This window comes from Cryptomeria japonica, chromosome 8 (genome assembly GCF_030272615.1).
Source record: "Cryptomeria japonica chromosome 8, Sugi_1.0, whole genome shotgun sequence".
Lineage (NCBI taxonomy): Eukaryota > Viridiplantae > Streptophyta > Pinopsida > Cupressales > Cupressaceae > Cryptomeria > Cryptomeria japonica.
In genome coordinates this window covers 733,198,919-733,216,374 of record NC_081412.1, presented here as the reverse complement: position 1 = coordinate 733,216,374, position 17,456 = coordinate 733,198,919, and the positions used below count along the sequence as shown (strand labels likewise).

General features: G+C 40.2%; 1 protein-coding gene across 2 annotated transcripts in view; it reads left to right on the top strand.

Moving 5' to 3' along the window:
- The window catches only part of LOC131040825 (uncharacterized), a 77,771-nt gene that overhangs the window by 40,280 nt on the left and 20,035 nt on the right, over positions 1–17,456 (top strand). For both annotated transcript variants that reach the window (XM_057973791.2, XM_057973784.2), the window contains exon 2: positions 5,943–6,086. In XM_057973791.2, the coding sequence (XP_057829774.1) occupies positions 5,943–6,086 (144 nt within the window). The remainder of the gene's footprint in view (positions 1–5,942; positions 6,087–17,456) is intronic.

Genomic DNA, 17,456 nt, shown 5'->3' with positions numbered 1-17,456 from the left:
AAGAAGAAAATATGAGTTTCCAAGAATTTCGCTCTGGACCCTTTGGAAGGGTCAGGAGCGAAAATCTGGTTTTGAGCTAAAATCATCATTCTTTCAACTTGAAACTTCATTGCAAGGTAAAATCTCATCTCCCTTTGCCCTAGGAACAAGGTTTTAAGCCTGAGAAAGGTCAAAAGGTATACTTATAAGGAATTTCGCCCTGGACCCTTTGGAAGGGTCAGGAGCAAAAATCCCTTCTTGGGCTAAATCCTTCATTTCTACTTTCCAAAACAACCCCAAGAGGCAAAAGCAAGTCATTTTCCTTGCATCCATGCCATAACAAATCAAAACTTGATTTCCTTTACGGCAAAATTAAGAGCTTTTAGAAATTTCGCTCTGGACCCTTTGGAAGGGTCAGGAGCGAAATTTTCATTTTTGTCCAAAATCCTTCATTTTCAATGCTTTCAAGCCTTTCAAAGGCAATAAGAATGTCCAAGCTTCCTTCCAAGGTACCCTGCAAGTCAAAGATTAGCCAAACTTAAGATGAAATGTGCTTTGGGAAGATTTTCGCTCTGAGCCCTTTGGAAGGGTCAAGAGCGAAAATCTCATTCCTGGCTAAATTACTCATTTTTCAAGCTTCAAACCACTTCACAAGGCAAAATTAGATCATCATCCACATTAGGAGCAAGGTTCTTAATCCATTCAAGTCAAGAAGCAAGGTTTATGATGAATTTCGCTCTGGACCCTTTGGAAGGGTCAGGAGCGAAATTCCCCTTTAGGTCAAAATCTTGTCCTTCAAAATCAATCAAACTCCCTCTCAAGGCAAAAACATACCCATTCATCTCCCATCAAGCCAACGCCTAGCCAAAATAAGGAGGAAAACAAGAGTTATAAAGATTTTTGCTTTGGACCCTTTGGAAGGGTCAGGAGCGAAATTTGACATTTTGGACTCTTCGTCAAGATTATTTTATGGAATATAACATTTAACTATAAGTGTTATACTTTAAGTTATATTCCATATATACTTTCAGGGTGTTTGAGAGTGGTTTCGGACCTCCAGGAGTTATATTGCAAAATCTAGTTTTTGGAGGATTCTTCAGTTTTCCAGACTTAGTCAAATTTCAGGATCAGGACATTCCAGACTTAGCCAAATTTCAGGGCATTTGAAGATCAGGATGACATTTCAGACTTCATCACTCACCAACTCGACCTAGCTCGGACCTTCAAGAATGATACCCACTCACAAAGAAAGACACAATTAGCAACGAGAGCAAAACCAGGCCCTAAGGAAGACTCTCAAAGAAACCCTAATTCTGGGGCACCTGCTGACTCCCCTGGCTCAAGCAAAGCCTGTAATCCAACAATCCCCTCGACAACACTCATCCTGCAAAGGCTAATAGACAAAACCCTAAAAGACCTAGAAAACAAACCCTAGAAAGCAAAAAGCAGGGGTCCCCATTTGCAATGGGACGATGTGTGAATACGTCACAACAATACCTAAGGGTTAGAACCTGATGCAGTAGGTGGAGTTGGATCTTCAATCTTTCTTTAGTCTTCAATTTGCCATGTTATCTCTAGTTTGTCTTAGGGAGATCTTTCGCCCAACTCACCTTTATAGTCCCTTGGATGGTTTGTATATGGTGTATACTCAATGTCTCAAGCCTTTCCTGCCCTGGAGACCATGATCATATGCCTTTATTACTTAGGGACTGATCCTACTCCAAAAGTGCAGTCATGGTAAAGAGACATATAAACCTCCCTATAGCATCAAGTATCCAAATGACATGGAACTTCACTACAACCTTTTTTGTAAGGCTTCCACTATGCAAATACAAAGTGTTCAACCAGGTTCAATCACCCAAATGACTGAATATATTCCCCATAGGTCTGCACACAAAGTTGACTGGATTCCTAGTAGCCCTTTTTCCTAGGACAGTCATAAATAACTTTTGCTCTAGTCTCTGCCCCAACAAACTGAGCACAGATTTAGTCACCTTTTATCAAGTTTACAAACGTACTACAAGATGAGTATGAGGTCTTTTGAAACAAGTCTCTCAAACCAAGGCTTCTACTGCTGCAATTAGGCCTAATTAGGCCACTTTTCCAAAGCAACCCACCTCAAATGGCTTCACAAATACTTCTCAGTGGCATGTAGGGTCTCCAAACATCACAAATGTCTCATATCCACCATTACTTCTCACAAAATCCTCTTCCTAATATGCTGTCTACGCCTTATACCTACTTCTCTAGTCTAACACATGAGGATGTTAGACCAGGATTTGGGCGAAACCCCTCCACACTCCATCCTTCTCTGCAAAAACCAACAAAATCTCAAAGACAACATTAAAACCTACCATTCCACCAAATTTGAGCATTTTTGTACGGTGGAATGGTGTATTATTACATTTGTTTTTTCAAAACCCTTCAATCCTAGGGCTTGCTGGCAGTTATCAGAAAACTCCTATATCTTACTTATTTCTGGATGAAATAAGACCAAATTGGATTCAAAAGAAACTAGACTCAATGGGCTTTCATTTTCATATGGTTTTCTACGATACTACGTTCGTACAGAACCATACAAGGCACGGTAATTGCAGAATTACAGTAAAAAATGCAAGAAAAACAGAGGTTTATTGATTTTTTTGCATTCCAAGTGATTCAACAACCCTCGCCTCAACTCAAATGAGGCTATTTAACATGCTGGGGCCCGAAAACCAATGGCCATAACTGAAATTTTAGACAAAGGACTCTTCACCTTCCAAAAGTTTGTCAAGTTGCTTAAGCAACTTTTACAACATTTTAACAATTTTAACATATTTGATAAAAAATGACCCTACATGACACAAGCACACAAAAATAGTCATAATATGACCTTATTACATGAAATAAACCAAAAACACAATCCTAGACCCTATATGCATTTTTATCCAATTTTGCCTTAGGTGCTCTTGCACCAGAACCTCCTCCTGGCATTGTGCTTTGGCATCACCCTTGCGGTATGGGACATATGGAAGGAGAGAAACAATAGATGTTGCCACTAGGATAGCAGGGATATCGTTATGTTTTGGAGAAGATCAAAATTAATATCGTTGAATCTATCAAGCATAAGACTTGTCTTCCTCAAATTTTTACTCCAAGATGGGAGCATCTATGTAAACAACTCTCTTTGCAACCCAAGACTTCAACAACGCTTGCCATCCGATCTAAAAGGAAAAATCAGTTGGATAGACCTTGGACAACTCCTCCTTTTGGGTATGGAAAGTTGAACATGGATGGCGCCTCAAGGGGCAATCCGGGTCAAGCTAGTATGGGAGGCATTGGTAGATATTCAAATAAATCATAAATTTATAGCCTTCTTCCTTGCTGAAAAATTGGGACATGTAACCAATAATCTAGCGGAGATCAAAGCTGTTTATAAAGGAATGAAAAAGGCTTTTAAAACTGGGTGGCATAAATTACAAATTGAATTTGACCCAAAGGTAATCATCAATTTTTTATTTGATCCTAATGGTTTCCATAGCAAACATTGGCAAATAGAAAGAGAATTGCTTGTAGGACAAGTTCCAAGAGGTTCGATTCAGCCATTTTCCCTGAGAATGCAATAAAGTAGTGGAATAGCTAGCCAATTAGGCTCTTGACAACTCCAACCTTATTTGTTATGGTTTGCCCCTTGGTGGTGGTCAATCAAGCTTCAAGAGGATCTGAGAAAGATTTTAGATTCTGACTTGTCCCAATGCATTCTACTATATATACTTCTCTCGATATTGCCCAGGTTTGGACTGATAGCTTTCAGACTTGGCACAGAGGAATATGTATGCTTTGATTTCCATCTAGTGTGATGAGGTTCTTTTTAAAAATAAAAAATTCTGTTGTAGGTTGTTGCTCATTTTAAAAAGGTTGCCTGTTGGGCCAGTTCTCAGTGATGCAGGGCTTGTTCCTTATGTATGTCCATTATGTAATGTTGTTGAATCTTTCAAACATCTATTTTTTGACTACTAACTTGCGAAAAATTTATGGTCTATTTTTTTGGTAATATATTGGGTTAGGAAAATAAATGTGGTATTACTTGGCAAGAAATCTTGTTTGGATTTGTGAGAAAATTTGATAAAGAACTAAACAAGTTTTGGCTTATTTTATCTTTTGAAATCCTTTGGCACACTTGGAGAGCTAGAAACGATGAAGTATTTCAGGGCAAAAGGAGTTGCCTTAGAGAATTTCACTGTGATTTCACTTTCCTGCACCATTTTGCAGGTTACTATGTTCTTGAAGATTCCAAAAGAAACATTTTACAAGCTGCTGGACGATTGGGTGACTGTGACCTGTAAATTTGAAGTTGAAAAGGCTGAATGGTGGCCAAATCTAGAGAGATATGGTGCCAAAGGTGCAGAAGACAATGATCAAGAAGAGATATTAAACCATATGTGCAGGCATAGTATTGATCCTTCTGACTTTCTTGTGGACAGTTTTGGCACCATTTGTTAGAGGAAGAGTCATGATATGGACAAGAGCATGAACTGAGATTCAAAAAGAACAATCTTGAATAGGGTGTTGAATTTAAAATGCATGAAAATAAGGATGATAAAACTGAGTTTGATAACTTTGGCAGGAATAACTTAATAAGGATATAAAATGCTGCTGGGAGGACTATATATTAATATTATTTTGCTTTGTATTGCTATCTATAAGGTGGTCATTTCCCTTTTTTGATATGTGATTTAAGAGGTCTAACTAGATTACTTGTGTTCGACTCCTAGGCTGTCCTAATTTTCCTTCAAGATTTTGTTGCATTTTGTTTTCATTATATTGTTCTAGTTCTGCAGTTTGTGCTTGGCCTGTTTGGTCCTCCTATATTGTAACCTGTTTTGTAGACTATTATCAATATAAAAATAAAAATGCTGAAAACAGTTGGTCTCTGGGTTCACTACCTTGGACAAACCTGGATTGGTCTAGGTTGGGTTAGATCTTGGTCAAGGTGTGTTTTTTATCCTTCCCTGACCTAGCCATTCAGCTAGGCACAAGCCACACTTAGGGCAGTACAAATAAAAATAAGGAAACTTAACTAACCATAAAAATGCATTTTTTGAAGGGTCTGGAGCTTGGTCAAAAGAGGTAAAATTATGAAAAGTCACTGTCGTGTCAAATGCCTTAATTTGGACTTCTGAATGCTGGGAAGGTCTCCATCCCCAGACCTCTTGCCCTGGTTTTAAAAAGCAAAAAAAAAAAATTGTTTTAGGCTGCTTGGATGGAAGAGCAGCATTTTTTCCCAATTAGTTTCTAATTAAATCTGAAGTTGTTAAATTTTATTTGTACTTTTGGTTTGACAAGTCAATCACAATTTTGAGTAATGGAATTATGGTATAATTTTATAAACCATTTTGATTTACTTTAACAAATATCATTTGACAATTGACATTGTTTTATCAATTATCGGCTATAAAATCAATTTTGTATCAGCTATTTTCTGTATTTCATTTTGTATATGTTCTGACATGGGAAAACAATGGTAAACTGTCGAATCTGAACCAAACCCAAACCCAAACCAGAACCAGTAACATAGTGAAAAAGGTAATCCTACATCAATTTTTGCGCTTGATTGTTCAAAACATTATATAATACTGAAGCTTTTTTAGTGTTTTGTTCATCTTTGCATTGCATTCGCAGGTCAATCAAGATAGATTAGAGATTGAAAGAAACCAAAGATTAACAAAATAGTAAAGAAACTTCGGTGTTATATTATTCTTTAACTAAACAAGTGCAAAAATAGATATAGGATTTCCTTTTTCGTGGGTCCATCCAGATAGATTAGAGATTGAAAGAAACAAAATGAATTCTTCTTTGTTAAATATTACTGTCTTTTTTGTGTTATTTGAAATAATGTTCTGTTAGGATGGCAGCTGCATTTGTTTAAGTTTGTAACGTTATGGATATGGTTTGCCTTAATCTTTATTATTTATTGTTTGTAGGTCGTCTGTGGATTCATGCAGCTGCAAAAGTTCCAGAGCCTGCCACAATCCAAGCTATGGAGGAGTTTTATAAAGAAATATATAGAATTGATGGAGTGACAGACATAAAGTTTCCTGAATATTATCCAGTTTCTCAACTTCTAGGTGATCACATTTCCTGTCTCTCAATATTGGATATTGTGTTATAATCCCAAGTTAAATTTGCTACAAATGATGTAAAACACTATAAATAAGCCCTAGTTTAAAAAAAGAAGATTGTGAACTCAAGAATAGAAATCTGAATTCTAAATGCTAACTATAAAAAGATCTTTTCCTGTTTTGAGGACAAGAAAATAAATCAGAAAGTTTATGAAATATCTAATTGTAAGCAATGGTACAATTTATGCTACCGGATTCTACAAAATCCTTGGTCTGGACTGTGTTTTGATCCTGATCCAAGTCCTACCTGGGTTCGCCTAGGGTCCAGACTCTTGTTCAAGTGATCTGCTGGAGGTATGGAATAGTTAAATGTGAGGTTGCTTTAACTTTCTTGTCTATAGGGGTGTTTGCAGCTCCCATGGTTATGTGATTTTATTTTAAAACATAATGTTGTTAGGGTCATACCCTTATAACATTAATATATGGTTTTAATAGAAGGTTATAAAACCTCATGTCATAAAGCATACACCATTTAATAATTAATAATCTAATAATTGATTATTAATTATTTACAAATGGTTACTTTGAATAGGTGTGACTAATACCCCTTAAGGTATTTGGCCACCCTTTCTCTATATTTAAGGAGGTTCTCTCTTATTTGAGATTGTGAATTTGAAAATTTAGAGTTTTAGAGTGAATTATATAACTATGTACAGGTAGTATTATTGGCCATGAGGAAGTATGTAGAGGGGTGTCCCTAGATTCTGTCTATTTTTTGTAAAAGTTTTAATAAAATGATGCTTTATGGGGTTTTTTTATCCGTAAGGGTTTTCCCCATGTGTATCTGTAATAACCCTTATTAATGATTTAAATCAGATTTACCAATCCCAGCAAACATATGTTGTTATTATTCACCCAATAAACTGAAATTAACTCATACAATGTTCACTTGCAAATCTTGCAAAAAACGCTTGCAAACTTAATACAAAAATCTGCTACTACAAAGCATGAAGTGCACATGCAACCCGAGTGAGATTGCTCCTAGAAACCCTTAGAGACAATGCCCTTGAGTCTCTAACTACCCTGGAGATTCTTCTTCATTGGTTTATCAACCTTTGAAGAAAACGGCATAAGCTCGTTAGCAAAAGTGAGATAGATGAATGAACCAATTTTGCAACTCAAAATAGGTAAATAGAAAACATGTTCAAACACCAACTTGAGTACCCAAATCCAAAGAAGCAAAAAACTGCAAAAAGTCGCAATTGTACGCGATTAATCGCGGATTGGCCAGGTTGCCGATTTTTTCCCTTAAAAAATCGCGATTTTATGGTCAATGTTTTTCAACAATTAATGTGTGATTAAATCGCGTTTTAGTTGGCTAAAAAATCGCATTTAATCAGCTTTTAGAAAGAAGCAAACCCTATAAAGACACCTGTAGACAAAAATCACACGACAGTTTTTCCAATATCGCCAGCGTGAAGGAAGAGCTGCGCCTGCGACAACAAAGTCGGGTTGCATCGTGAAAATTTCAGCTTTTGCATTTGTCATTTGAAATCACAATTTTACATCTTATACCTAATATTATTTTAATATGTTTTGTCAATATTATAAATAGGAATAGAGTAGGCATTATTTTTTGTCAGGGATATTCAATAGTAACTTTATTTTATATGAATATTTTTCTCATATACAATTTTTATTAAAACATTTTATTTTATTTTTTTTTGGAAAAAGGGGTAAAAAATTTATTAAGAATCAGAAAAGAGCGTTACAATCACAACCAAGGGACCTGTTGTGACCTAATCACACATCACCCCATCCCAGATAGGGACCCCCTACTTTTTAGGCCCTTTTGGTTGTTTGGTTTTGTTTTTTGTGGGTTTTTGGTGGCAGTCTCGTCGGTCTCTCAACTTTGAGAGTCTTTGGGGGTCAAATTGGTTAGGTTTGCTTTTCGTTTGAGTGAATTTGATGAAGTCTAGGGCCTATTTTGTCAATTTTAGGGTTTCTGCCTTTAGTCCTAGATTTTAGGGGTTTTTGTTAGGGTTTTGAAAAAACTGAACATATAACTGGAATCAGGACCTTTCAAGGAGCCTCCCAGTAAAATTTGAGCCAAAACGGAGTAACTTTCTATTTTTGGAAAGTTCCTATTTTTTAGGGATTTTATCGAGTCCCAGAATGTCACCATTTTGTCAAAAATCAAACTTACTATTTTTAGTAATTTCTATTTTAGTAAGTTTCTATTTATAGAAAGTCATTCTGTGCCCTGTTCTAGGATTCTAACATCGACGTTCTAAAAGTTTCTATCTTTGGAAAGTTTATTTCTGACAGGACCATTCAAGCAGGCAATGAAGATCAAGCATTCACGACTATTTCTAAATCCGGAAGGTTTGAAAAGCAAGATAGAATCAGTCAAAACACGACTAAGTGTTGAAAGCCCATTCCTGAAGTGGAAAGTTCGAGAAATTTATCTTAGTCCGGGAAATCACATCAAGTCCGCATTTGGTAGTTTGATCTAGAAGAAGCTCGGAAATTCATCTAAGTTCAGGAAGAATCCAAGATTAGTGAAATTCCTTCACCCATGCCAAATTGCAATTTAGGGCGCCAAATTCCAAAGGTTAAGGAAGGATAGACCAAATCATGAATTCCTTCTTCATGGTCAAAATCCGCCAAAGCCAGAGGAGGGCGCCAAAATGACATGTTCATGGAGAATGGATAAAAATCAAAGATTCCTCCTTCATGGCCAAAATCCGCCCAAAGCCAGGTGAGGGTGCTAAAATGGAGCCTCCTTGGAATGCATGGAAATTTTTTGAATTCCTTCCTCAAGCAAAAATGCCACCCAAGCACTCAAGAGGGCGCCAAATTTGAAGTGTCATGGAAGGAAGGAAAAATAGTGAATTCCTCCTCACCATCAAAAATCCGCCCAACACTCAAGGAGGGCGCTAAAGAGGGGTAATGAAGGAAAATCCTCTAAATCATGAACTCCTCCCCCATGAAGAAATTCTGCCCTAGGAAGATGGTAGGCGCCAAAATGGAGTCCTCAAGGAGAATCAAGGAAGTGATGAATTCCGCCATGAATTCCATGCTTAAGCTTGAAAACTCAAAAATTTGTCTAAGGCATGAAAATCCAAGGGTCAAGGAGGAATGAAAAGCAAAAAATCCCCTCAGGGGAAATTTTTGAATTTTCCATTTTTAGGGACTGAATCTTATCAGAATTTCGAAATTTTTTATGGATTCGGAATCGTGAGAAATTTCTTTATCTAATGGACCCAACTCCTAAATTTTAGGAGGATCCCTAAAAAAAGGGGATGTTGAAGAAGCATGGAAAATTCCCTATGAAGCATTAAAAGTCAAGCTAGGATGGAGAATCAAGCGAATCTTGAAGAATCTTTCAATTTCCCTCCAAAATTTGAAAGAATGGAAAGTTAATGAGTTGGCAAAGGGAATATTCTAAGTATGACACATAACTTAGTGCATTAAGTGAAACTGCCAAATTCGAACTCAATTACAAGGGAAGTTCCATTCACATGGCGCAGTGATTGGGAAAGTATGACACATAATAAATTCAGTTGCCAAATTAATGCCTCCTAACTTAGTAGTACAATTTGAAGAATTCTATATAAGCATGGAGAAGCATTTCATTTCTCACGTGCAAGTTTTGAGAAAGAAGAATTGGCAAAGTGAAGAAAGGTCATACTTAGTTGATTTTTCATCATTTCCAAGGTGCTATTCAGGATGGTGGAATCAAGCAAGATGGCTACCCTCACCAGGCAAGCATTGATCAAGGCGGAGATGAAAGGATTCCTTCCTAGTTCCCAGATGAATTCTAGATGGAAGGAAATCAGCGATACAAATTTGGGCACATTCAATCTGGCTGCCTTCAAGATTAGAATGTTCGGGATGGCAGGAATAGTCCATCACCAACAACTGTCAAATTTGTCAAGAGCGGAATTGTTGCGGCAGCTGGTTTTCCTCCTGCTATTCAGCGTCTAGATCTGATTTTGGAGTGTGCAAAGCATTATAATCTGGAGCGGAAGACAATTTCAACGTTAGATGGCAGGTTGTTGGCAACATTGATTCTGGAGTCAATTGGTGAAGCTTTCGAAATTCCTTCACACCATTCCATGACGTACAAGCGAAGATTCAGTGCCTAAAAATGGAAAATTCAAAAATTTTCCTGAGGGGATTTTTTGCTTTTCATTCGTCCTTGACCCTTGGACTTTAATGCCTTGGACAAATTTCTTCAGTTTTCCGGCTTGGGCATGGAATTCATGGCGGAATTCATCACTTCCTTGATTCTCCTTGAGGACTCCATTTTGGTGCCTACCATCTCCCTTGAGCGGCATTTTCTACTTGCCATGGAATTCAACATTTCCTCCATTTTCAAGGCACCTTGAGTTTGGCAACTTCCTCCAATCTAGGGCGCTATTTCAATTTTAGCATGTAATTCAGTCTTTTTTCCATCTCTCCATGCACATCTCTTTTTGGCGCCCAACCTAAGTGTTGGGCGGTGTTTTGCATTTGTGGAGGATTCAGGCACTTCTTCATCTTTCCTTGCATACCTCATTATAGCACCTTTACCATGCCCTGGGCGGATTTTTGAACTTGTCTTGGAATTCATGATTTGGAGGATTTTCCTTTATTGCCCCACTTTAGCGCCCTTCTTGAGTGTTGGGCGGAATTTCCCTTAGGTGGAGGAATTGACTATTCTTCCTTCCTTCCAAGCATACTTCATTTTGGCGCCCTCTTGAGTGGTGGGGCGGATTTTCACCATGGAGGAGGAATTCAACATTTTTCCTTCCTTCCAAGCATAATTCATTTTGGCGCCCTCTTGAGTGGTGGGGCAGATTTTCACCATGGAGGAGGAATTCAACATTTTTATTCATTCTCCATGAGCATGCCATTTTGGCGCCCTCCTTTAGCTTTAGGCGGATTTTGATCATGAAGAAGGAATTCATGATTTCCTTGCTTCTTCCGGACTTGGGCGAATTTCTAAGCTTCTTCTGCATCAAGCTACCATATATGTTGGATTTGAGGTGATTTCCTAGGCTTAGACAAATTTCTTGAGCCTTCCACTTCAGGAATGGGCTTTCAACAATTAGCCATTTTTGACTCTCTCTGTCTGCTTTTTGACTTTCCGGAATTAGAAGTAGTTGTGAATGCTTGGCCTTCATCACTTCGCCTGAATGGTCTTGCCAAAAATGAACTTCCAAAAATAGAAACCTTTAGAACGTCAATGTTAGATCCCTAGAACATGACACAGAATGACTTACTATAAATAGAAACTTACTAAAAATAGAAATTACTAAAAATAGTAAGTTTGATTTTTGGCAAAATGATGACATTCCGGGACTCCATAAAATCCCTAAAAAATAGGAACTTTCTAAAAATAGAAAGTTGCTCCGTTTTGGCTCAAATTTTACAGGGAGGTTTCTTGAAGGGTCCTAATTCCAGTTGTATGTTTAGTTTTTTCAAAACCCAACCACAAACCCCTAAAATCTAGGACTAAAGGCAAAAACCCTAAAATTGATGAAACAGGCCCTAGATTTCACCAAAATCAGTCAAACGAAAAGCAGACAATCAATTTGACCCCTGAACACTCGCAAAGCCGAGAGACTGACGAGACTGCCACCAAAACCCACAAAAAACCAAAACCAAAGGACCAAAAGGGCCTAAAAGGTAGGGGGTCCCTATCTGGGATGGGATGATGTGTGATTAGGTCACAACAGGCTATCCCCGAATGGTTCCTATTGACGTGGATGAAATCGCATTGCTGCAAACTCCATACGGCCAACGCAGAATAGAATAGCCGACTGATTATCCTACTCTCTCTTGAGATAAGGAAGTCTCTAATGCTGTTTTCTAAGTTTGATCAAAGGAGACTACCTCAAGGTTTCTTTTGTCAGGTCTTGACTGCAGGATCTCTCAGTGGCTTGATGTGTTTATGCTGGAAACACAAGGGGACTTACGTTTGATTGGCAATTCCATGTACAAATTCCCGGGGACCTTTTTACGGTTTTCTTTCAGGTGACGTTGGTTAATTTGAAGCTGATTTAGCAGGACTGCAGATTTCTAAAAAAAAGGGATAAAATTGGGAGGAAAGAAAGGAAGGATAGGGAGAGAGAGAACTGTAAATTCTAACTAGGACAGCAGATTCAATCAAGCAGACAGACACCTCCGAGAAACTAAATTAAGCATCATCAGTCATTCAGACACAATGTTTGCATAAACTTAGTGCAATCTTCAAAGGAGAAACCAGATTTTCATATTACCAAATACGATATTAGAACTTCTACATTCATGATATGTATATATTTGATAATCGAACTGAATCATAAAATAGCCCAGATTAACCATGCGGAAAGGGAAAAAGCAATCAGCTATCCTCTAATGGTATGGACTGTGGAGGTTCTATCAGATGCTTAGTAAAAACTGCTGTGCAAAATGAATAGACATAATCAAAAGCTTTCTAAATTAAATGAAGAAGGAGACCATGCACTCACAGGGAAATTTGAAAGTAATTTTAATCCATTGTATTAATTCCTGCAAAATTCCTTCAGAGCTTTCGCAACAATCCAAGAACTTCCTCTTTTATGAGGGAAAACCAGTCCCTTTAAATAGGTTTCCAAAAATGGATGAATGGCCAAGATCTAATCTAGACAAGTGGCCCAGATTCATCCTTACAAAAAGAGGGACCCACACCCATAAATGGGGGGTAAATATCAACAACCACCCCAAAGGGAGCAATAACTACCAAAAAAGGATAATTACAACAATTGGAATAATCCAAAAAAAGGTGTACAAAAAACTTTACAATATGTTGACCAGAAGTCAACTGTCACCTTTTTAGGACAAAAGTGTACTTTTTAAGACTTGGAGGGAAAAAGGCATTTTTGAGAAACTACTTTCTCTATTTTGGTTTCACATTCTTTCTGTAGAAACTGGTCTTCGCCATGCAGGTATTCTCACCATAAATCACGACCTGCCGCTCGTTCCTTGCGAACATATTCCTGAAACTTGATACATAATTGGAAGAGGAGACTAAAAGGTGGCATGGGAGGGTGGCGAATTTTGTACTGCATGCCCTCGAGATACTGGTCCACGTGCCTTAAACCGTCCTTCCAGCTGGAGCGATTACGCTCGAAGCACAATATGTCTGAATGGAACTGACCAGCAAAACTCAAGTCTTCAATGGAATAAGAAACCTTATCTGCTCCCAACCTTTCCTCCCAATCCGGCCGGATTACACTGTCGGATAGGTCATTTATCCACCCCGAAACCATTGATCGGAGGATGGTCTTGCCTAGTTCTTGCATGTTCCCCAGAATTGCCTCACATGCGTCATTTTCTTTATCAATAATTTCTTGGGCGTCGTTCTTCATGGTGACGGTCCAGTACCATTCCTTGAGAACACTGATGCCATGGGGATCTAGGATGTCAGGCAGTGTGGGAATCTGTGTATGTGTCCAGAAAAGAGCTCTTAGGAGGGGAAGGGTAGAGGCCGCTACTTCATGCATGTGAAGGGATTCCCTCTTTACCTCCAACAGCCTGACTAGAGTAAGCTCTCGATGGAGAGCCATTTCCTTTACTTCTCTGAGGATCTGTTCTCCCTTTTTCTTGATGTCCTGCACCCATTCCTTGACGGCCTTTGCGGTATCCCGAATTCCTTCAAATTCAGTTGTGGTCCTTTGCGCCAATGCTATTGGGGGAATATGGGATTCAGAGGGGTTGTGTAATGGCCGTAGGAGCTTATCGATGTATCCCTTGGCCTGTTCAGCACGGGCCCGATACATATCCTTTTCGGCAGTGATTTCCTCGAGCTGTCTGAGTATGTTCTGCACCGAGTCCTTAAATTCCTCCTTTTCTTGCTCTTTTGTAGCTCATCCGATGGGGACAGTCGTAATGCTATAATCTGCCAGTGTTATTTGATCTGCTGGCTTGTCCACGGGCGGGGTGGCAATATGAAGAGTGCGGTTCCTTTGCTCATCCCTGGTTATCTTAGAGTATGTTCTTGGTTTCTTCTTCCCTTTAGCTTTTGCTTGATCCATTCGTGAGAAGATGTCCTCTAGATCGATGGGTGCCTTGGTGGCAGCCTTGCGCTGAGCTCTGGCGATCAGCCACTCTTGAGGCACCGTCTGAGTTGAGGATAGGGTTAAGTTAGCACCTTGTTCTCCCATGCTCTCAACCGGCTGATCACAAATTAGCAGCCGTCCCGCCATCGGAGGGGTGAAAGAAGGAGGAAGCTCCTTGTTTGCATCTGAGTTCTCCCCTATTTCACTGAACAATTGTCTGACATCCTCCTGCGACGGTTGCTCCTTGGTTCTCTCGAGCTCATGAATCTCGTCTGTTCTTTGTTCCCCTTCGACAGTCAAGTCATCCTTGGCTGCATGGAGGAGTAGCAATTCGTGACGGCTCTGCTGAGTAGGTTCATGCACTTCGATCCCCTGGGTGGATGGGATTTCTCCTTCCTTTATTTGGTCACCTGGCTTGGTCGAATTGGGGCCCTTTTGCTCGGTGTCCGGCATATCTGGAGCAGGAGGATCATTGGCTTGGAATGCCTCTATGTCGCTCTGGGAAGGCGGAGCAGGTATGCAATCTAAATCTATGGCGTCGTCGGACGAACTGGGGTCCTTTGAAGATGAAGTGGTCTCTGGCCTCCTTATGGGAATCTTCTCCCTTCTTGTTCTTTTGGACGTTCGAGTCCCTCTGCAAGCCTTAGCTTTCTTTCTTTTCTCTGGTTTCTCAGCTGATGTCCTTTCGTCTTCGGAAGACTGAGAGTCGAAACTGCCCATCAGATGGTAAGTAAACTGGACCCCCTCATGGACTAGCCTCTCGATCTGGTGATGTAACCATTGATCTGTGTATCTTGCCGGGGCTGCCATAACTGCTTCGAAATCCGTGATTGGGTCTTGAGACCAATCAACGCCTGGCAAGAGGTGCCTTACTGCCTCGAATTCTCGGACTTGGAGGCAGTTCCCTGAGTCTGTGAGCTGATCCGGGACCTGACGGTACTCAAAGAGTCGCATTTGCTGCACACTCAACCTAGAATATTCCCGTCGCCTGACTTCGTAGTCATCGGAGCAATTTCTCCAATAATCTTCAATTGACTCCTTTGCTCTGTAGCGCCTACCGTAAGCTCTCTTTGCCAAATTGTCATGATCAAAACATTTCCTTGGGAAATGTTCCTGTAGGCCATAAGAGGCTAGCTCTGCAAGGGACTCCTCTGCTAGGGTGGGGGTTCTCAATTGGACATCATGGCTGCCTATGATCATTGGAAATGCGAATCCAGCCTGCTTGCTCTCTCGTAGTAATATGCCGGCAGGGCGTGATTGTCTTGCCACCTCCATGAGGACTACTTTATCGGTTGGGTACCGCGGAAGTCGAAGGGGGGCACCATCGAAGCCAGCTATTCGGATGTAGGAGAACCTTGGGAACTGAATGAACCAGGCCCCATACCTCTGCACTAAAGTGGTAGCTTGCTCCGAGAGCCTTGTGTAACCCTCCTTGCATTAGCCTGACTAGGCGCATTGTGAAGGCGTCGTTGACGCGTTCGTACTGACCAACCGCGTAAGCTGGGCTGTTCTTTTCCCTTTGAGCTATATCCTGGTAGTGTAGCTGCGGGTAGCAATCATAAACCTTTACCTGACCAGGCCCATTCCCGATCTCACCTTTCATTATTAACCCTGGCAGTGGCTGGTTCTTTGCGAACATATAGACCAAATAGGAGGTCATGGTGAAGTACTTCTTTGTCTCGAGCTCAATCAGCTGAGCGTGGATGTTATCACTTATGATCTGGGCCCAGTCAAACTTAGACTTTCCGGCAAAGACCTGCTCTGTAAAATAGAACATCCACTCTTCAAAGTAGCTGGACTTAGGAAGTCCCATGACTCGGCTGAGTAAGGTGACCATGCCCCCATGTTCATTATGAAAGTCACTCCTGGGGGTCTTTTTCACAATCCTGGTGTTCGGAGGCCTTTTCTCTTTGAACCATTCTTCATTAATCAATGCCCTGCATCGGGCCGGGTTCATATCATATGCTCCTTGCGCCTCGTCCATTGTTGTAGCTATGGGATTATTTGGAAAGGGGATATCAAATGCATCACCGATAGCCTCAGGGGAGAAGTCGGCGATAGTCATATCTTCCAGAAGCACTAATCTGGACTTTGGTTCGTAATGCCGAGCAGCCTCCACTACTAATTCATAGTTCTGGATTGCTGGAGGAAAACCTGCTGCTTGGGCGATGCCACTTTCCACCATTTGCCTAGGCCTGCCATATGCGTTGGGTGAGAAGACCCGATCCCTGAAGTCCTGAATATCAATGTGGCCAAGGTCGGTGTCACCAATGTTGTCCCAGACGCTCTGGACGTTCGACTCTCTTAATCCTCCCCTCTGATATTGATACTTCATTCTTTCAACTTTCCGCGGGATGTCTGATTTGGATGCTCGTGAGGGTTTGGCTGCAGCGGGTGTTTTTGATGATTCTGCCGCCGATTTAGGCATTTATCCTGCACAGCCAGACACGGATTACAAGGTGATACAAGAACGATAATGCGGGTTAGATAATAACAGAAGTGTTTCAACAGACCGGGATTAGTTTAAATATCATTTTGGCTAACAACTTGATTAACTTTAGCAGCATCATATTCCTGAAGATTTATGACTATGCATTATCACTTTCGAATTTTTGGATTAATTTTCAACAGAGGCAAAACATGAGAAGTTTGAATTTGAAAAGAGATGCAGTTTCTGGCCAAACCTCGGGAATGAATCCTAAATTTCGGATGTTCGAATAACGCTTTATAAAAAGGAGAAGCAGACTCCAAGCATTTCAAATTTTGCGCATTTGCCTATTTGATTTACACATTTTAAATGACCATACGCGTTAAAGCGTACTTACCTGATGGGAGCGAATGACGAGAGATTGCCGGACCTCGTTGCGCGGAGCGAACGGACGATCCTGCAAAATTTGAATCCCAACGGTTATCCTTTCTATTTAAATTTTCGCGGCTTGGCGGATGAAAGAGGATTTATCAATTTCACACGGTTCTATCCCTAGCAATCTGAATTTTAAATGGTTGACGGGAGGGTAATGCGGCGTCTTACCTCCTTGTTTTTCGGATTTGAGAGCTCTTTCAAATTTTGAATTGCATTCTTTCTAACTTTGGATTTTGACAAAATTGGAGGCTTCGGATTTAACCTGGCGTGGACTTCGGACCTGGGGTAAAGGGTGTGGTTTGCGCTTAACGAACTTCGGACCTCCGCGTTTTCCTTCGTGTTTCTCTTCTTTGCTCTCTGCGTTAAAACTTTGCTCTCTGCGTTTTTCCTTGCTCTGGCCTCCGCGTTTTTCTTTGCTCTGGCCTCCGCGTTTTTCTCTTTGCT